At 43.2% G+C, this 22498-nt stretch overlaps 1 protein-coding gene across 2 annotated transcripts in view; it reads left to right on the top strand.

Annotated features, from left to right (window-relative positions):
- The window catches only part of TBL1XR1 (TBL1X/Y related 1), a 262070-nt gene that overhangs the window by 186933 nt on the left and 52639 nt on the right, over positions 1-22498 (top strand). For both annotated transcript variants that reach the window (XM_073626244.1, XM_073626243.1), the window contains exons 5-6: positions 2222-2367; positions 6790-7033. In XM_073626244.1, coding sequence (XP_073482345.1) covers positions 2222-2367; positions 6790-7033 — 390 coding nt within the window. The remainder of the gene's footprint in view (positions 1-2221; positions 2368-6789; positions 7034-22498) is intronic.

The following is a 22498-nucleotide window of genomic DNA, read 5'->3' as shown; positions in this document are numbered from 1 at the left end:
ATAAAATTAAACGTTATTCGTTTGAGCTAATAAGTGTCCTTTGCATCACTGTGTACTAAACACGCATGACTTTAAAGTCTTCAAAGGCTGTGTTCCGTGAGCCTCCACCTCTATACGAAGTGCCCGCTCACCTCATTTATCAGACCCCACTACAGAGGCTCATATGCCTTTACACTCCTCCTCTAGATGTCTCCGTATCTCTCCTCCTTCTCCTGGATCCAGTTATGTGTGGTTCAAGTGAACTTTTACTCATCAGCTGCAAAGAGTATCATGAAACAAAAAAAGGGGGGAAACCTACTGCTCTCTGTATAATCTTTTATTGTATTTTTAAAACGAGGGATAAAAGTCACTTACAAACAAGAAATACAATCAAGCAGAACACATCCTCAGCTCACTGCTGATGTTCTAATTGCGTTGGAATTAAGTCACGGGCCCAACTCCTCCCATGCGTTACGCCCTCCTATTGGGCTTCCTCCGTAGGTGGGTAACCGACCTTTGTATTCGCCCTTTTATTTACTAATCCTCTACCTCGGTGGCCAGTCCACGTATCAGCCACAAGCCTGGCTTGGCACGGGATTACACGGGACCACCAGAGAAGAAATCTTTAAAGAGAAACCCAAATCGACATATAGATGACACTTGTCATGGTGTTTACTTTAGAGTAGAAAGCACTACCCACTAACCCAACCGCATAAGCCACCCCACCAATCAAAAAGGTGACCCTGTAAAAAAGATGTAAAAGACGCATGATTATTACGGGGTTAAATGATAGTAGCAATCTCAAGTTCTTCATTGAACCTGCCAGGGGAAAGTGTCTCTATCAATCCAATATGTCTCCCTTTCACAAAGCTTGAGAATTCGATCTGCTCTTTGTGACATTTTTTCTAGAACCCAGACTTCTGGATTTATGGTGGCATTCCGCAAAATGGCAGTCCATTCCTTGCACCACCAAGCAGCAGTGTTTACCAGACCGCTTTCTAAGGGGGCAAATAGTTTGGCCTTCATATAGGAGTTTACAAGAACATGTTAACTATATGTAGGCCGAACCATCTATATGTATCAATTACAAGACTAAATTTGATAACTTTATATCATCTATATTATTCAAATTTGATATTGCACAAACGCAGTTATTTTCATTGGTGTGTTGATAGATGTGCTATATTTTTCATATATGATGTGTTCCCAGCCATTACCAGTAGATGGCGCTATGTATATAAAGGCACTATTATACCTATACACACAGCTTGACAAAGGAGTTCGCCTGACAGGTCATGCTCAGAAACGTGTTGCGACACCCCCAGTGACGTCATTGCGCTTGACTCCACGCTCCAGTGCTCTCTCATATGGCCTTCCTCTATACATAGCCAGCTTCTAGATCCAGACAAGCAACAGTATAGGCATCCTTAGCGTGGTTGACCATTCCCATTCCATCAGAGATGGACTTTGATCTGTTTTATCTTGCCAAATGTAAGCTGTTCTTACTTATACTTTGTATTAAATAGACAGTCTTTTCTCTTTGCTTTCACCATTTACCATTTTATTCCCCAGGTCCTTTTGATTTCAGAAATATGTTTGGGGTTCTAAGTAATTTTCTAGCAAAAAAAAAGCTAACTTTAAATGTGTATGTAACAAATGTCAGAATTGGTCTGATAGGTAAGTAGGAGGATCAAGCTTCCTCAAGGCATACATGCCCTCCATCATAGCTGGAGACTTTCATAGAGTTAGGCCACACTAACCAGAGGGCCTTGATGAAGCATTGAGGCTTCCACCTACAGTATATTTGCCAATGTTGTGAAAAAATTAAATACATTTAATGCTAATTGTTAGTGTTATTGGCAAGTGTGCTTGGAAGCACATATTGTTTTGTTTACTTTGCGCAAAGCACTTCTGTGGACACCTTGCTAAAAAAAAGCTAGTTTAAAATTGAGGTGGTTGCCATTTTTGTTTAGCTATTACTATGCAATGATGTGTACTGGTTAAATCAGTCATTGAATGGAGAAAAATAGCAGCTATTTATTATTTGATGTGTAAATCTTATTGCTAAATAAAAGCTGAACCGATATGAAATTGCAGATATTTAAGTAAATGTCAAATTTCCCATTGTTTATCTGCAGCTGCTGTGGTAGTGCTTGGCTAGATCGGAAGCCTTGCTTATGTAGGTAATGTGATGATTCATGTTTGCCTTCGTTTGTCTAAATATTTTCCCTTCTTTGTATAGGATTTTCCCATTCAGCATTTACTTTTGGTATAGAGAGCCATATCAGCCAGTCTAATATCAATGGTGCCCTGGTGCCACCTGCTGCTTTAATTTCCATTATTCAGAAAGGATTACAGTATGTTGAGGCAGAAGTTAGCATTAATGAGGTAAGTTTTTCCAGCTGCCAGTTTGATTTCATTATGCCTTAATAGTTAGGTTTTTGTTTTCTGTGTGCACAGCTAGTGTTTATAAAGGTTATCATGATTTATTGCTGTAAAGGGCTCATCCAAACTTGGTGCATTAAGCAGCCCAAACGAATGGGTTACATTATTACAGAGCAGCAGTGTGAATGAGCCCTTAGGCTCTATGCACACTAAGAGCAGAAAAGTCAGCGTTTTAGCTTTAAAAAAGTGGCATACAAGACGCGAATTGAGAGCATATTGTACAAAGTTTAGGCGAGTCTATGAGAGTTTAAGAGAATTTTAGTTTATAGGCGTTTTTTGCACTACACTCCCCTACACTACACTTGTACAGTGATAACACACCTTTTTTTACTAAAAAAAAAAAAAAAAAAAACGTTAAATTGACGTTTAGAAGAGATAAGAGGAGTATAGGAGAGACTGACATTTTTACAGCTCCTAAACTTCTCCAGAAAATGCAATATAGAAGGGTTTTTTTTTTTCCTGCCTCTGAACGTCCCTGACAGAAAACACCTGTAGTAGTCATAATGTGCAAAGACACATAGAACACAATAGAAGTTCTTCTAGAGCGGTGGTTCTCAACCCTACTAGTGCCGTGACCCCTTGATAAAATTTCCCGAGTTGTGGGGACCCCTAACAGTAAAATTATTTTCATAGCGTGGGTTGTCAGCACCCAAGGCAAGACAAGTAATTTGCGCCCCTAACCCACGGACATATAGCGCCCCCTGAGTCCCTTCCACTTGTACAGTATTAAAACCCCATATGGTACATTTTAGAATGTACCACTCTCTCTTTGTTCTCCTTTCTTTCCCTTTTTATCTCTCTCTATCCTAATTTCTTGTTTTTTTCCACCATCCCCCTCTCTAGCTGTCTTTCTTGTTCTTTCTCTTATTCTTTCTTACCCTTTTTTCTTTGTCCCTCCCCCTCTTTTCCTCTCCCTTCCATGTATTCTCAATTTTTATTCCTTCTCTTACTCCTTGGTAGGGGGGAGATGGGATGAGTGGCAGTGCTGGTGGGGGGATGGGATCAGTGGCAGTGCTGGGGGGAGTTCTGATCAGCCAGCTTAGTTGCTCTTGATCAAGGTCATCTGCTGATTTGAGAACTGTAGTGGGGACTTTTAATGGCAGCTATAATCACAGGTAGTGTTACTCACTGTGTCTCCGGCTTCACTATGTCTCTGACATTGTGGTGTCTCGCAGCAGTGACACCTATGCAGAAATCAGGAGATAGGGTCTCCTCCAGCCCCTCCCACTTCACATTCCTCACCAGTCAGCTGACCTCTAGTCTCTGCCTCCCAGCCATGTGATAGGCGGCCGCGCGCTCCAGGAACAGCCCAGCTGGGTGGCCACAGGCTCCAGGGGCAGCCCTGCTGGGCGACTGCAAAAAGGCTGGAGAACAGTGCGGGCTTCAGGAACAGCCCAGGATTCGGTGACCCCTGGCAAATCGTCATTCGACCCCCGAGGGGCTCCCAACCCCCAGGTTGAGAACCACCGCTCTAGAGGCAGGTGATAAAAGATTCAAATGCCTGTAGAATCGACGTTTTTTAAGTGCAGTGTGCGTGGAATCTTAATGCGTGCTGTTTTTGCATCCAAGAACTAGGACTGTATACATAAATAGACACAGATTTGCAAAATAATCAATATCCTGAAATCTCAAAAAAATAAGTGGGCATGTTTGAGTTATATAGTAGTAGAAAACATGAAAAAAAAACACTCATGTTCTAAATTAAAAAGTGTAAGCAGCAAAACCTCCTGTGAGACATGTACACAGTGAACAAACCTAAAAATAGAGTCGCGCTAATAAATCATGTGAATACAAGTAAAAATGATACGAAACAGTCCACGAGTGGTGTATTGGATAAAATCCTGATGTTGGTCTCCACCATCCACCACCGTAGTGATCTTTAATCATCAGTGCCTCCACCAACAGCTAAAAGACTCGCTTACCAGCTCCTGTTGATCCCTCATTACAAGAGATCATTAACGCTTGTGGCTTTAGCCCAGCCCTTTCTCCTGGTCAGTATGGTCTCCTACACAGGATCACCCCTTGGTACCGTGTTAGATATGAGGATTTCTCCAAAAAAAGTGCTCCACATAGTGTAAAATCCTTATAAAATGTAATGAAGTATAAAATATTGCACTTACAGCTGCCGCTGATAACATGCGCCTTTAGTTTTAGTGTGTCGTCCGGCACACAGACCCGTCCTTCTAGGGCACGTGTGGGATGGGTGACGTTGGAGCAGTGAGTAATGCGGGATCAACAGGAGCTGGTAAGAGAGTCTTTCAGCTGTTCGTGGAGGCACTGATGTTTAAAGATCACTAGAGTGGTGTATGGTGGAGACTAACATCAGGATTTTTTTCCAATACATCACATCACTTGTGGACTGTTTCTTATCATTTTTACTTGCATTCACATGATTGATTAGCATGGCCCTTTATATATTTATATATTTTTTTATAGTAGTGTTATGTGCTTATGTGCGTCTATAAATGCTTGTGCAAAAGTGTCATCCTCAGGACACTTCACCTTTTGTTGAACTGGCTGTAGTGAGTTGAATAAAAAATGTATTTGTGCCCTGGAACTATTTCTTCTTCTGTTTGGTCGCTATCAAGTGTATTTGTATGGGTTTAGCCCCCGTTCACACCAGTGCGATTTATGATGCCAAAATCGCATGACAAGTTGTACCCTATTGTCCGCAATGGAACCGTTCAAAGCAGTGCAATGAGGACTTTGCGGTCCTGCCCTGATTTGAAAAAAAGTTCCTGCACTATGTTTTTTGTGATTTCAGGTGCGACTTTCATAGACATCTGTGCATGAAGTCGCACAGATGTCAGCCAAGTCGCACCTAAAGGCGCACTGACCTGCGATTTTAAAAACGTGGGATTTCAAGCGACATTGCACGATTTTAAAGCCAAATTTAGTGTGAACGGGGGCTAATTGCTCGTTAATGCCTAGTGGACCATGAAAATCAGTTTTATATACCTGATCTTTAAAGTGGAAGTCCAGGCTAAAACTAAAATCCTACACGGCTGACAGCTCGGCGTGTAATTAGAGCTTCCGCCGCTCGAGATCGGGTCAGATCGCCTGCAGAAAAGGTATGATTTTTTTTTTTCTTTTCGGTGCTAGAGAGGATAGTGTTAGAATGTTAGTGGCTATAGATGCAGGAATTTTAGTTTTAGCATGGACTTCCATGTTAACTCCCACAGACCCCTCTATGCTGCTAGGCAAGTCCCTGTAGCCTCTTCTCTCCTGTGCTCCAGTAGTTTAACCACTTGCTTACCGGGCACTTAAACCCCCCTCCTATCCAGACCAATTTTCAGCTTTCAGCACTGACGCACTTTGTATGACAATTGCGCGGTCATACAACATTGTACCCAAATGAAATTTTTATCATTTTTTTCCCCCACAAATAGAGCTTTCTTTTGGTGGTATTTGATCACCTCTGCGGTTTTTATTTTTTGTTAAAAAAATGTAAAAAGACTGAATTTAAAAAAAAAAAAAAATATATATATATTTTTTTATATTTTGTTATAAAAAAAAATAAAACAGGTAATTTTTCTCTTTCATTGATGTACGCTGATGAGGTGGCAGTGATGGGCACTGATCTGTTACACTGATAGGCAGCACTGTTAGGTGGCACTGATTGGCACTACTGGTGGGCATTGATAGCTGGCACTTGTGGGCACTGTTCGGTGGCACTGTTAGCTGGCAAAGATGAGGCAGATGTGCCTCTTCCACTTTGGGACCTTTGTCCCTCTCATCTGAGCCGGTGATCGGCTTTTTTTTCTACTCACGCTATCAGCGTGAGTAGAAAAAGAAGATGATTACCGATCTTTTGTTTACATCATGTGATCAGCTGTCATTGGCTGGCAGCTGATCACATGGTAAGGGGCCAGGACCGGCCCCTTACTCGGATCGGTGATCAGCCGAGTCTCAGTGACTTGGTGATCGCAGAGCGCATGCACAGGGGAGGCCGTCATATGACGGCCTCCCGGGAATTCAGGTCCGCGCTGTGGCCGTCATTCAGCCATAGTGCGGATGGCAAGTGGTTAAGGTCCATGGACGCCATCAAGATCAATGCAGAACCAATAGCCCTGCATTGGACTTGAGGACGCCAAGGGACGGTTCACTGTCAGCACAGAGGGGAGCACTGTTTCCTGGGGAAGCAGAGGAGATCAGTTAAGTAAAAAATGCTTTTCACATTCCCTAGACTAAAAAAGCAGCGCTAACCCTTGCTGTGTGGGTGCAACCCCACTGCAAGGGAGGATTTTCATAGTTTTCTGTTCAGTTCAGAAAGGTCAATATGGCTTGCTTTTAGGAGATATTTTGGTGTCTTGACAATTAGCCTTTTGAAGGTATTGAATACCAAAGCTTCTTTTATTTCCACAGGATGGCACACTTTTTGATGGGAGGCCGATTGAATCACTCTCTCTTATTGATGCAGTTATGCCTGATGTGGTACAGACAAGACAGCAGGCGTACAGAGATAAGCTTGCACAGCAGCAGGCAGCTGCTGCTGCTGCTGCCGCTGCAGCTGCTGCAGCCGCAGCAACAGCAAACAACCAGCAGCCACCTGCGAAGAATGGTGAAAATGCAGCAAACGGGGAAGAGAATGGAGGGCATACACTGGCAAGTAAGTGTATTCAGAGAAAGCAGTTACTTATAAGTTTTGGTGCCTTAAAAAAAAAATATTGAAAATGTAATTGTGCATTATGCAGGATAAGTATTTGAGGACATTGTGGTTATTATTGGGGGTTATGACTGCTGCTGCCTACAGGAGATGACACGCTGACAAACGAGAACTTTAAGGACAGCCCAGTAACATCCTTCACCCCTCATCCCAGGAAGAGTATCTATGTGTGTGTATATGAGAACAAAACACTCCTTGATTTCCAACAGATATAGAATGTAGTGAACAAAAAGACGCCACTTAGAATGTAACTTTATTGGAATATTCTTACACATTGGTGGCTACAGTTGCTAAACTCCTAAATTTTCATGTGGTGTCGGTGGGTATCACACATACTCAATGTGCGCCCCATGCGTTACTCTGCAAACATCAATGTGATAATCTAGCTCAGACCAGTCTCTTTGCACAAATCTGGCATGATCGAGTCTACAGCTTCAGTGATGGGTTCCTGCAGATCATCCCTGGTTGCAAGTAGTGGAGTTGCTTACACTCTGTCCTTCACTCACACCCAAAGGAAAAAAAATTATAAACGGCAAGATCCGGTAATCTTGGGGCACACATGCAGAACACCTGGTTATTTTGTCCAGCGAGGCCAGTCCATATGTTCGGCAAGTGCTCGTTGAGACATTTGCTGACCGTGATATACCAGTGTGGTGATGCCCCATCTTGCTGAAAAAGGTATTCCCCCACCCACAGCAGCTCGTTCTGGAATCAACCAGTTGGTTAGCATTTCCAGGTAACTTTGGCCAGTAACGGTTTGTCCCTCAAAGATTGTAATCAAGGTGTGTTTTTGTGTTCCCCTGTGTATGTATATACGTTTTTGTATAGTTGTGTTTTTTATTTTTTTTATTTTTTTTTTTTTTGTTTTGTTTTGTTTTGTTTTTTTTGCTATTGTACTTGGGAGAACCGAAGTCTGTTCTGAGAGAAGCAAACCGTTTCTAATTTCTGTTTGTGCTTTTTATCAATTTTGTATTTTTTTTGCTAGCAATATTCTTCAGTTGCTGCTGAGGCTGATTGTAGTAGCTTCTGGATCGGCCACTACTTGGAGCCCTGGTGGGGTTTTTCTGGACCTCACCAAGATTAAGAAGCAGGGCTGGCCTGGTCTGCAATGTTGCATTTGTGCACTGGACTGTGCATTAGGTACTCAATCTAAACATGTGTTGCATTGTTGACTTAGATGCTAGGGTCAGGGCTATCGTCCACCCATCTGGACTTCTGTCTCCGAAGGCCTCTTAAAGGGCATGCTCGCTGGGACGGTGAAGACAGAGGAGTGAGCATCGCCACTGCTATTTTTAAATTGGCACCAATTTTTTTTTCTGTATTGGGTTAGAGTGCACTACCTGGGGTGCTTCTGCTTAGTCTCCATAGCACCCTCTAAATTGGTTGGTTTGCATATGCAAGTGCCATCTTGGGAAACAGATGTGGTTTGTCTCGCTTTCTTCTGCTCTGCTCAGCCTTTGACATCCTTTTGGGACATGGTCAGGATCCCTCCAGTCATTTGTTCCACTTGGTATTATCTTTTCCTTTTCTGGTGGTTTTGCGCACGTGGAACTTTCTCACTTGCAAGCTTATTTGGAGGCTTCCAACTGCAAGGACCACAGGCGAAGCACCTCATCCTCTCTTCCAGAGTCTGTTTCTGATCTAACTGTAGCTGCTTCTGCACAATCTAGTGAGGATATTACTTTGGTTCTGAGGGCATACCTCCAAAACGTGGGCTTATTGATACAGTGTGTGCGTGTGTCCTTGGGCAATCTGTGGCAGTCTTGCCAAAAGTTACTAGCCTGCGATTCCAGCAGATGCCTCGGCCTACAACATTACCTGTATACTCGGTGTTACAGCCTGTCTTTTTGCCTAGCAAAAGAAGTGGGCTGTCCCTTTTGTAGACCCAGCGATTTCCTGTCTTAATAAGACTTTACTTTCTCTATAGTGGACACTCCAGTGTTCTCGAACCCTGTGGATAAAAGTTTTTAAAAGCGCTATTTAAAGTGTTACTAAACCCAGGACCCTACATTCACTATATCTGGTCTCCCACAGTACACAGAACATGGATATACAAGTATTTTAGTAAATCTAAACTGCTAAATACCTTTTCTCATCAGCAGTATATAGCAGTCTTGTGACCTCTATCAGTGTCTGGCCGAACACTGGTTAAAGCTTGTAGGAGGAGTTTTCATTCCCCTCTAACTGTCTTATGATGTTGCAGGACCCCTGACTCTCTGTCTGGACAGTGCTGATTGGCTTTGTGCTGATCACATGCATCCTCCCAAGAAAGGAAAAACTTTCTAGCAATACACGCCAAACTGAGCATGTGCAGTGTGACCCCAAAGGCTCTGTCTTATCAGGAAATTGTTTAGGAACAATGGAAGGAGTAGAGGATCAGAAAAGACACGATCAAACAGCCTTTTTACACAATACGGAAGATTAACCCCTTAGCGCCGACCATACGCACATATGTGGCCTCGGCTTTAGGGGGTTAAACTGGGATGATGCATGCAGCTGCATGCATCATCCCAGTACCGTGTGTTTTTTTTTTTTTGTTTTTTTTTTTTAGAGTGGGCGGTCGGCTCTTCAGGGATCACAACTGATGCGGCTAAAAGCTTGGCTGTTATCCCGAAGGAGCGAAAGGGAACGTGTGTTTCCCCCCACCCCCCCGCCGCCTTTCTTACCGGGAGACCCGATCCACGATCCGACACTTACACCGGCTAGCGTGAGACTGGAAGGATGCTGGAAACTGCTTTCTTCCAAGTCTCCTTTGTGTAAACACGGAAGCACCGTCACTTCTGGTTTACACGGCTGCTAATGGCGCTGTTTAAAAAAAAAAAATTACAGTATTCAGAATCTCCGTTTTTGGCGATCTGAATACTTTAAAGTGCAAAGCAGGGATTTGGGGTCTTTTAGAACCCCCGTTCCCTCCATAAAGAGGTCATACCTGTCGCCACCTATTTCTGTCACAAGGGATGTTTACATTCCTTGTGACAGCAATAAAAGTGATCAAAATTTTAGTTTTATTTTTGAAAGTGACAATGTAAAATAAAATTTAAAAAAACACAATTTTTTAAAGCGTCCCCGCGCATCCAAGAAAACGCACACGCAAGTCGTGCCCGCATATGTAAACAGTGTTCAGATTACACATGTGAGGTATCGCTGTGATCGTCAGAGTGAGAGCAATAATTCTAGCACTAGATCTCCTCTGTAACTTTAACCTGTTATTTTTTTAAAGCACTGTATATGGAGATTTTTAGGTACCGTAGTTTGTCGCCATTCCACGAGCATGCGAAATTTGAAAGCATGACATGTTGGGTATCTATTTACTCGGCCTAACATAATCTTTCACATTATACAAAAAAATTGGGCTAGCTTTAAGGTTTCGTTTTTTTAAATTCATGAGTGTCTCTTTTCCCAAAAAAATGCGCTTGAAAGACCGCTGCGCAAATACAGTGTGTCATAAAATATTGCAACGATCACCATTTTATTCTCTAGATTCTCTGCTAAAAATTATATAATGTTTGGGGGTTCTAAGTAATTTTCTAGCAAAAAATACGGATTTTACCTCGTAAGCAACAAATGACAGAAATAGGCTTAGGCATGAAATGGTTAACCCATTAGGTTCCACAGGGGGAATGTCTTTATGACGAATACTTGGACTAATTTTATTAAAGGATAAGTTCACCTTTTGGAACGTGTTACACCCTGAATATGGGTGTAACATGTTACAGATGCACCAGGCATCTACTTCTCGCAAAATCTGCCACATATTTCTCCTTGTGCTCGACAAGGAAATTCAATCCCAGGAATTTCTTTGTAGTATGAATCCTCTTTTCTCCAGTCTGATATGGATCTGTTTGGACTTTAGTACTTTCAAGGGTCAAATCTTGGCCTTGGCAGTTCTTCTCTGAAGCTGCATGCTTCTCACTCCTCAGTGAAGGCCTTCATACAGGGTGTCATTCATTTTGTTCCAACTTTGTTCCCCGGTGACTCGACGGTATCTCAACTTGGTTCTGTTTGTTCCTCCGAAACTTCCCTTTGAACCGATTAGGGATATGCCTGTCTTATATCCTTGCTCAAAAGGTTGCCCATTTTTGTTGCCATCACTGCGAAAGGAATTTCTGAATGGCTACCTTAATCTGTAATTAATCTTTTCTTGTGCTGCATTGTTTTTGAGGCTCAGACCTCTTTTTCCCAAGGTTGTTTCTTCCTTTCATCTAAAGCCTGGTACACACAGGTAAGTTTTTTATCGTCCGACTCAGCAGACTGAGTGAAAAAAATCAAAACAAAAAACTGAGGAGCCCGCTGTACTAAGCGATACTAGTACAGCAATCTCCCCACTGAGCTATTGTGTTCCGACAGGGGGGCTCACCCCCTTCCTTCCAGAACACACCACACCAGTCAGCGCTGGCAGTGATCAGATGCTGGTTTTTCCTTTCCAGCAGGCCCGTTTGACTGAAGTTGGACAAGCTGCTGCTGTACACACCGGCCAAATTTCGGCCAGTTTCTGTTGAACTGGCCGATATTCAGCCCGTGGAAACAATGAGGAAAGTGGTGGGACTTTAAATGAGGCACATAAATTGTGTCTCCATCCCTAATTTTAAAGACAGTAACAGGAAGTTTGGGACTTTGAGTGAGGCCATAGACATAGTGGAGGTAGGTTGAATAAAAGTACACATTTATTGTCATAGAAATCATAAAACATGTCCATAACAGAAACCACATAGGTGAAAGAACATTATAGTAAATATAATTTTATGTTTTTTCACACACACTATGGTAAGTGTGCGTACAATACAGGCAACTAGGGTACATCCAAGTATAGTAGCCGAGTGGCCCATAGTGGTCTGGATTGATCAGTAAATACATTCTAATAGTACAAAAGGCATGTATCCAGCACTTAAAATAAGACAGACCATAATAAATTAAATTACAAAATCAAATTGGAGAATAAATAATAAAGTCAAGGTAAAAGGAGACATCCCGAAATGCCCAAAGTAGATGGTTGAATGGGGGCTTGTGTCTGCATCCCAAACAAGGCCCGACGTGTTTCGTGTGTATCACATTCATCAGGGGTGGGTGCTAATGAGATATCTACAGAGTATAATAAAATGGAATTAGTAAGTGTAATTTAGACCTGTCAACGGAGAACCAGATAGGTGTACCCAAAGTACTTACAGGGACTCACTGTAACGAGGTATGGTAAGTATAGAGCCAGGGCCAACCAATCTATACCAGGAGCTGAGGGGATGGAGCAGCGTGCTTGTAGGGCGTACATCAAAACCTCCCCAAAACACAGGACACAAGTTGGAAGTATATGTAATAAGACTGGATAATACACCAATGGTGGCTGCCAGAGGGAGTCTAAAAAAGATATGATAACATGGTTTCATATTGTCCAAAGATGACAAATAGTACATGGCTCACAGGGTAGTGGACAATAATCAGCCTGTGTGTACCAGCCTTTAACCAGGGCATTGTTTTGCCATCACTCTGTCCTGCTCTAAAACAATATAAGGAGAATTCCCTCCATTGTCTAGATGTGGTACACACTGGTCAAGTTCCTCTCTCGGCTACAGCTCCCTGTAGGCAGTCTGACTCGCACAGGCCAAGCATCAGCCAGTTCAACAGAAACCGGCCGACATTTGGTCATTTTGCACAGCAGCCTGTCCAACAGAAGCTGGCTTTTGTCAAACAGACATGCTGGAAAACCAGCATCTGATCATTGCTCGCAGCCAATAATGTCAGAACACAAAGGCACACTAGGGGGATCGCTGCGCTAACTTTGCTTGTGTTAGGACTGCGGTCTCTGTTTTCATTCAGCTTGCTGGGTTGAAAGAAAAAAAATACCTGTGTACCATGCTTTCTAAGAACCCTTGTCCTACAGGGGAATCTAGAATCCAGAAGGAGAGAGAAGTGTTGCGTAGTGTGACACTGGTTACATGTAGGCATATTTGATGTTTGTATGCTCAAAGGGACGTTTGTTAATGCTAAATAAGTGCATCCTGACAAATTATTATGTGCCATTAACCTCCCTGGCGGTATGATTATGTCAGATTTTTGAATCTCAAAGCGGTACATTGTTTCGCATAGATATGTGGCGTTTTATATTGTAGGCCTGTAATTTTTAGTAATAGCACACTTAAATCTGTCCAAACAAGAGTCTAGTAGACATCCCGGGTATGATAAAGTTTGAAACATGAAATCATAAATTATAATAGAATAAATACCTATAAATATAAAATAATAATATAATAATAAAATGAATTTCCCCACAATCCAGTATCGCTCGATTCTACAAGTGTTCTAATTTACTATCGCTGTTTTCTGGCTGGTCTAAAACAGCTTTTGACTTAAAGGGACACTTTTTGGTTGCTGTGGAGAATCTCAAGTTTCCAGGCAGAAAGAACAGTATACCGTATTTTTCACACCATAAGACACCCTGCGTCTTATGGAGCGTATACTACTTCTCTACCAACCCCTCCCCACCCCCGTGTTACATGCCGGGTCAGCCGTAGAATGGATGCTTCTGGGGGCGTCTGCTGTTACTCCGCAGCTGCAGTGATCATCTTGTTCGGGCCAGGCCGGGCCCCAGCAGCACACATGGTGATCATCAAAAAGCAAGGGACGGGGGCCCGGCCTGGGTAGAAGAAGCCCCCAGGATGCTTTGCATCAGATGACCAGTCCCAGTGTGCGGAGGCACGCCCACGCAACGTCATGGGCATCATTACGTGTTGTCCCGTGCACTGGAATCCTATAGTGTACTCGGTGTATGCCCCATACACCTACCTATGATGCGGTTGGAGTGACAGGTTGGAGCTTTTGACAGATTACCTTCATAAGTCCCTTCCCGTCCCTCAGCAATCAGTGCCCACCCTGCATTCTTTCTATGAACAAAACAAATGCATTCTTTTTATGAACAAAACTCTATGAACAAAACAAATTTACCGTCCTAAGCACTGTCTCCATAATTAACACTGACCAGGTGCTCGGCCACGCCACCCGCCGGAGGGACCGGGTGCTCGGCCACGCCACCCGCCGGAGGGACCGGGTGCTCGGCCACGCCACCCGCCGGAGGGACCGGGTGCTCGGCCACGCCACCCGCCGGAGGGTCCGGGTGCTCGGCCACGCCACCCGCCGGAGGGTCCGGGTGCTCGGCCACGCCACCCGCCGGAGGGTCCGGGTGCTCGGCCACGCCACCCGCCGGAGGGTCCGGGTGCTCGGCCACGCCACCCGCCGGAGGGACCGGGTGCTCGGCCACGCCACCCGCCGGAGGGACCGGGTGCTAAGGTAGAAAGGATGAATAAGCAGAAAAGACTAGCATATAAAATTCCTTTTAGACTGGAGGTAGTAAAATATGACAAGGAACATTGAAACAGCAGCAGAGCGACATTTTGAGCCACCTCCAACTGAAAAGATAAGAGTGGAGGAAACAAGAGGATCAGCTGCAAAAAGCAAATGAAAGTAAGCACACTTTTCGTGGGCATGATGCAAAGTGGCCACAGTTAGACGTGTCCACGTCACCGCAATAATGGCTTCTCAGTCTCTACAAAAATGATCATATATGAAGCCAAACGCGTTGCTGTAGAGAAGGGCATTCATGATTCTACTGGATCACCATAGTGGTGCTACAGATTTATGAGGTGATGTGACCTTGTTATGCGCACCAAAACTAGAGTTGCACAAAAAATGCCAAAAGAATATGAATCTAGGATTTTGTCTTTTCATAAATTTGTAATTGATGCTAGAAAGAAAAACGGTTTTGAAATTGGCCAGATTAAGAATATGGATGAAGTCCCGCTAACCTTTGATGTGCCATCTAATAGGACCGTTGATCTGAAAGGTGTCAAAACCATAACCGTGAAAACCACAGATAATGAGAAAACACATTACATGGTTGTGTTGTCCTGCTGTGCAGACGGCACTAAATTGCCGCCCCATGTTAATTTTCAAAAGGAAAACATTTCCGAAAGAAGTGAATCCACGAGGAATTGTCGTACATGTTCATGACACAGGATGGATGGACAAAAATGGAATGAGAGTATGGGTTGAAAAAGTGTGGTCCAAACGTCCTGGAGGGCTTCTGAAAAAACCGTCCTTATTAGTTGCTTGACCAGTTTAGCGCACATATTAGCGAAACGACAAAAAAGTGCTTTAAAGTAGTGAAGACTCATCTAGCTGTAATTCCTGGGGGTCTTACCAGCCAGATGCAACCTTTCAACATTTCCATCAACAAACCATTTAAAGTGTTTATGCGAGAAGAGTGGAACAAATGGATGGCTGCTGGTAATCATGATCTGACACCTATTGGACGAATGAAGAGGCCGACTATCACTCACTTGTGAATGGGTGAAAACATTGTGGCACTCAGTGAAGGAGGAAATCATCGTACAGTCATTCAAAAAATGTGGCATTAGCAATGCCTTAGCTGGAACTGAAGATAGTATTGAATATGAAGATGGCAAAGAAAATGATGTCAGTGATTGTGAACAACTGAGCTTCATAAATTCTGACTCTAGCGATGATGAGTTCTTGGGGTTCCCAGAAAACTCGAAGAGTACTTGAACCTTAACCCCTTCCCGCCGACCGAACGCACATATGCGTCCTCGGCTTTCCGGGGTTATACCGGGATGATGCCCGCAGCTGCAGGCATCATCCCGGTACCGTTGTTTTCAGCGGGCGATCGGCTACCCGAATATAACAACCGATGCGGCTAAAAGCCGCTCGGCTGTTATACCGGAGGAGCGGGAGGGGACATCCCCCCCCCTCCCGCCGCCTCCCGCCGCTGTTACCGGGCCTCCCGTGCGATCGGGAGGCCCGGTGTCCGTTCGGGAATCTCCGGCGGCTGGGGGCGGGCTGGAACGAAGCTGTGAGCGGCTTCGTTCCAGCCTTCTAATTGTAAACGCGGAAGCGACGTCATGACGTCGCTTCCCGTTTACTCGGCTGCCAATGGCGCCGAATTTAAAAAAGTACACAGTATTCAGAATCGCCGTTTTCGGCGATCTGAATACTTTGAAGTGTAAAGGAGGGATGGGGGGTCTTTTAGACCCCCCATCCCTCCATAAAGAGTACCTGTCACCACATATTACTGTCACAAGGGATGTTTACATTGCTTGTGACAGCAATAAAAGTAAAAAAAAAAAAAAGTTTAAACACAATTTATAAAAGTACAAAAATAAATAAAATAAATAAATAAAAAAAAAAAAATTTTTTAAAGCGACCCCGTCCCCGCGAGCTCGCGCAGCGAAGAAAACGCATACGGAAGTCGCACCCGCATATGTAAACGGTGTTCAAACCACACATGTGAGGTATCGCCGCGATCGTCAGAGCGAGAGCAATAATTCTAGCCCTAGACCTCCTCTGTAGCTCAAACCTGGTAACCGTAAAAAATTTTTAAAGCGTCGCCTATGGAAATTCATAGGTACCGTAGTTCGTCGCCATTCCACGAGTGCGTGCAATTATAAAGGGTGGCATGTTTGGTATCTATTTACTCGGCGTAACATCATCTTTCACATTATACAAAAAAATTGGGGTAACTTTACTGTTTGGATTTTTTAAAATTCATGAAAGTGTCACTTTTCCAAAAATTTGCGTTTAAAACACCGCTGCACAAATACCGTGTGATAAAAAATATTGCAACAATCGCCATTTTATTCTTTAGACTCTCTTCTAAAAAAATATATATAATGTTTGGGGGTTCTAAGTAATTTTCTAGCAAAAAATACGGATTTTAACTTGTAAACACCAAATTTCAAAAATAGGCTTAGTCATGAAAGGGTTAAAGTCTCTCCTCATTTGTTAATGACAGTGATGTTGGTTCTTAATGTAATTGTTGACTGCTGTTCACTTTACATGGTTGAAATATTATTTTATTAAACATTTTAGTATACCATTTGGTTCAAAATCTTTTTTTTTTTTTTTTTTTTCTTGTTTTCCTCCTCGAAAACCTAGGTGCGTCTTATGGCAAGGTGCATCCTATGGAGCGAAAATTACGGTATATAATATAAAGGTGCTTGCAGGGCACTAGGGGTGCTGAAATTAATCTCTGCATCAATGCATCACGATTCGGGTGTCCCCGATACGGCATCGATGCATGCGACCAGAAAAATGGATTGCCGGGTGACGTCATCCCGACTTGCCCCGCCCAGGAGAGCACTTCGAGTATATAGTTGTTTAAAATAACTGTTTTAATAAATCCTGTGTTACAATCAAGTGTCCCACTGTATGTGCTTTTTACAAAATATGGCGCTTCATACCTCCTGACGTCAGTGGAGAATTGTCAGCTCCGCCTGCTGACTGTAGCTATCACATCAGAAGAGAGATGGGTGGGGCTGAGAATTCTCTGCTGACGTCAGGTGAGAGGAGAGAGGTGGGCCGGGCAGTCACATGAGCGGCATGTATTGTACACACACAGCGAAATGAGGTATGAAGCTCCATATTTTTTAAAAAGCACATACAGCGGGGCACTTAATTGATTGTAACACAGGATTTATTAAAACGGTTATTTTAACAGTAAGTAGAGTACAAATATGTTTGTACTCTATACCTCGTACACGCTCCGTGCTGACAGTTCCCCTGGCTTCCCAGTTTGCACATTCCACTGTGTTAACTCCTAGTGTGCTGGAAGGTGCAAACTGGGAAGCCCAGGGGAACTTCACAGGGCTGTTTGTCAGCTGTGGATTGTAATCCCTCCTGACCTCCCAGCAGCAGTGTGTGTGAATGCCTGTACCCTGTAGTGCACCGGATTAGTGCACTTTTTAAGGGAGTGAGGTTATTTTTAATTCAAAGCGGAGTTCCAGTTAATTTTTTGTTTATTAAAAGTCAGCAGCTACAAAAAAAAGTGTATCTTTTGACTTTTAATAAAAAGACACTCCCCTGTCCCACAATCCAGCGACGTGGCCACCTAAACCCTCCCTTCTCTCCCCCGCCTGTCCACGGCGCTGGCAATACTACTGTGGGCATCCGGCTGTGACAGCTTGCAGCTTCACAGCCGGGTGCGCATGCCTCACTGCTCTGTCCTGCATAGCCGGGCAATCTTCTGGGACTTGTGACGTGTCCCAGAAGATTGCAGAGAGAAAGGGCCGCCTGGGTGGCCCAAGCGAAAGTGGGAGCTTGTCGGTAATCCTGATGCATCATGGAATTGAATCGTTGACCAGATAATTGCAATTGAATCATGAGACCAGTGAAGATGCGCACCTCTACAGGGCACTGGACAAAGCATTAGGGACAAAAAGGAGGTGAAATGATTTGATACAGTAATGTAATTGATAAGATTACAGTGTACTGTATGTTATGTTTTTTTGTATGTTTTTTTTTTTATTTTTCTGCCGGGCTGCGTCACGACACTTGCAGGGAACGGAACACAGAGCATCGGGAGGAGGATCCAGCAGGAGTACACAACAGGGTGAAACATCGCAGGATCCTGGTGACAAGGTAAGTATGCTGTACCAGGATTCTGCAATGCAATCCCGAGTGTGGGGTTACCGCTAATGGTACTGAAATTTAGCCCCGAGCCTCACTCAGGATTACCACCAGGAGGGTTAAAATGGAATTTTCTGGACAAGTGTTACATACGAGAAGAAATCTGCTCCCCTGTACCTGAAATGGCTGTAATTTTTAAGAAAAAATGTAAAGTATAATTTGCTTAGGTTCTTAACGTGGCAAGTCCTTGGAAATGTTTGAAAGATATACAGTCGTATGCAAAAGTTTAGGAACCCCTGACAATTTCCATGATTGTCATTTTATAAATATTTGGGTGTTTGGGTCAGCAATTTCATTCTATCAAATAACTGAAGGACACAGTAATATTTCAGTAGTGAAATGAGGTTTATTGGATTAACAGAAAATGCGCAATATGCATCAAAACGAAATTGGACAGGTGCATAAATTTGGGCACCCCAACAGAAAAATCACATCAGTATTTAGTAGAGCCTCCTTTAGCAGAAATAACAGCCTCTAGACGTTTCCTATAGCCTGTAATGAGTGTCTGGATTCTGGGTGAATGTATTTTGGACCATTCCCCCTTACAAAACATCTCCAGTTCAGTTAGGTTTGATGGTTGCCGAGCATTGACAGCCCGCTTCAAATCACCCCACAGATGTTCAATGATATTCAGGTCTGGGGACTGGGATGGCCATTCCAGAACATTGAACTTGTTCCTCTGCATAAATGCCCGCTTAGATTTTGAGCAGTGTTTTGGATCGTTGTCTTGTTGAAATATCCAGCCCCGGCGTAACTTCAACTTTGTGACTGATTCCTCAACATTATTCTCAAGAATCTGCTGATATTGAGAGGAATCCATGTGACCTTCAACTTTAACCAGATTCCCAGTACCGGCACTGGCCACACAGCCCCACATCATGATGGAACCTCCACCAAATTTTACTGTGGGTAGCAAGTGTTTTTCTTGGAATTCTTTTGCTGCCATGCATAACGCCCCTTGTTATGACCAAATAACTCAATCTTTGTTTCATCAGTCCAACAGCACCTTATTCCAAAATAAAGCTGGCTTGTCCAAGCGACTCCGTTTGTGGCTTGTGTGCAGAAAAGGCTTCTTTCGCATCACTCTCCCATACAGCTTCTCCCTGTGCAAAGTGCGCTGAATTGTTGAAGGATGCACAGTCACACCATCTGCAGCAAGTTGATGTTGTAGGTCTTTGGAAGTGGTCCGTGGGCTGTTTTTAACCGTTCTCACCATCCTTCACCTTTGCCTCTCCAATATTTTATGTGGCCTGCCACTTCTGGCCATAACAAGAACTGTGCCTGTGGTCTTCCATTTCCTGACTATGTTCCTCACAGTGGACACTGACAGCTTATATCTCTGCGATAACTTTTTCTAGCCTTCCCCTAAACCATAATGTAGAACAATCTTTGTTTTCAGGTCATTTGAGAGTTGTTTTGAGCCCCCCATGTTGCCACTCTTCAGAAGAAAGTCAAAGAGAACAACAACTTGCAATTGGCCACCTTAAATACCTTTTCTCATGATTGGATGCACCTGTCTGAAGTTTAAGGCTTAATGAGCTCACCAAACCAATTGTGTGTTCCAATTAATCAGTGCTAAGTAGTTACAGGTATTTAAATCAACAAAATGACAAGGGTGTCCAAATTTCTGCACCTGTCTAATTTTGTTTTGATGCATATTGCGCATTTTCTGTTAATCCAATAAACCTCATTTCACTACTAAAATATTACTGTGTCCTTCAGTTATTTGATAGCTCAAAATGAAATTGCTGATCCAACCACATATTTATAAATGACAATCATGGAAATTGTCAGGGGTTCCTAAACTTTTGCATACAACTGTAATACTTTTTTTTATTAAGGTCCTATTCTACATAAACACAACAGTCGAACCAGTCTCTCTCATGTCTTTTTACAGCAATCATTGAAGCATTGTAAATTTTAGTTGTAAAAACTGCTAAGTGGAAAATGTGCCCTTTTGTCTCCCACTACAATACAGCTAGAAATTGTGAAACAAGTGCAAAGTGTTTGTGATGGAGTTGTGGTTTCATATTTAAATAACGATGTATGCTTTGTAGCATATAACTCTTGGACTGATGGCATACTGGTAATTCTGCCCTGGTTAAGATATTGTCAGAATCACCCAGGCAAGATAAACGACTGCTCCTAATAGTATAGTTTTTTTTTTTTTTGCTTGAAACACTTTCATTCACTAGTAAGGTAGCAGCAAGGATGCTGACCTCACCCCCTACACTACTGCGTGTAAACCGTTTGGCTGTGTGTGCATTACAGGATCTATTCTGTTGGTATTGCGAAATATAAAGACTAGATGAATGTTAGGCTTTTTTTTTCTGTTTATGTTCTAGTGCAGAATTTGTTTGTCCTGTGAAAATTCTTATTTCATTTTTTTCATACTGTAACCAAATTGGTTGCTTTTGTCAGTCAATTTTCAGAAGGTAGCCCTAATGTTTTAAAATATTCACAAATCCATGCATTTTAGCAAACCAACCTTACCAAGGTGAAATGCAGTTTTCTGCAGAAATGCAAAAGCTGTCAGAATAGTGTAACTTGCGATTGTTCAACTCCCCATGCATTACAAAGACAGAAGTTGTGCTATTTACCTTATAGTTGGCGTTGCCAATTTGGCACGGGGGTGTTCTTGCTGTTAGGGGATTTTTGAACTAGGTATTGCTGTTTTTCAAGCTGGAGAAAGCTAAACTTCCTCAAATTCTAAAAAAGGAAAATAGAATTAGGACGCAACAGAAGCAAGTTGCTATGTCATAAATGAATAGTGAAGTTGGTGCATCTAGATTCCTCTTTACTCTTTACATCTAGTTTGAGGTGGATTTATCATCCAGTTTTTAATCCTTTAACCCTTGCGCTGACCTTCAACCCCAAAACCCACTAACTTTGTATTATTATTATACAGGATTTATATAGCGCCGACAGTTTACACAGCGCTTTACAACATTAGGGCAGACAGTACAATTACAGTACAATTTAATATGGGAGAATCAGAGAGCCCTACTCGTTAGAACTTACAATCTAGGAGGGAGGGTCAAGTTATACAAAAGGGTAATAGCTGCGGGGGATGAGCTAATGGAGAAAATAGTGCAGTTGTTAGATGAAGGCAGGATAGGCTTCTCTGAAGAGGAAAGTTTTCAGGGATCGCCTAAAAGTGGATACATTTGGAGACAGTCTGACAGATTGGGGTAGCGAATTCCAGAGGATGGGCGAGGCTCGGGAGAAGTCCTGGAGGTGGATATGAGATGATGTGATGAGGGAGCTAAAGAGCAGGAGGCCTTGAGAGGAATGAAGAGGGCGATTAGGTTGGTATTTTGAGACTAGGCTAGTGATGTAGCTGGGGGCAGAGTTGTGGATGGCTTTGTAACTTATTGTTAGTATTTTGAATTTAATTTGTTGGGTGAGTGGCAGCCAATGGAGGGATTGGCAGAGGGGGGTAGCAGACACTGAGCTGTTTGTAAGGTGGATGAGTCTGGCAGCAGCATTCATGATGGACTGAAGGGGGGATGGTCTATTTAATGGTAAGCCAATGAGGAGGGAGTTGCAGTAGTCAAGGCAAGAGAGAACCAGGGAGTGAATCAGGAGCTTTGTGTATTCATTGGTTAGAAAGGGACGTAATTTAGAGACATTGCGGAGGTTGAGGTGGCAAGCTTTGGAAAGTGATTGGATGTGGTGCCGAAAGGAGAGTCCAGGATAACACCTAGCATGCTGACATGTGGGAATGGATGGGTTGTTGTGCCATTGCTCTTGACAGATAAGTCAGGGGAAGAGGCACGTGGGGGGGGGGGGGGGGGGAGAGATATTATAAGCTCGGTTTTGTACAAGTTAAGTTTGAGGAAGTGTTGTGACATCCATACAGATACAGTAAAACCTTGGATTGCAAGCCTAATTAGTTCCAGAAATATGCTTGTAATCATTCCACAACCATTTATTCATAAG

Source organism: Aquarana catesbeiana, linkage group LG04 (assembly GCF_042186555.1).
Source record: "Aquarana catesbeiana isolate 2022-GZ linkage group LG04, ASM4218655v1, whole genome shotgun sequence".
NCBI classification, from domain to species: domain Eukaryota; kingdom Metazoa; phylum Chordata; class Amphibia; order Anura; family Ranidae; genus Aquarana; species Aquarana catesbeiana.
The sequence above is the reverse complement of the archived record's forward strand: the minus strand, read 5'-3'. Positions and strand labels throughout refer to the sequence as shown.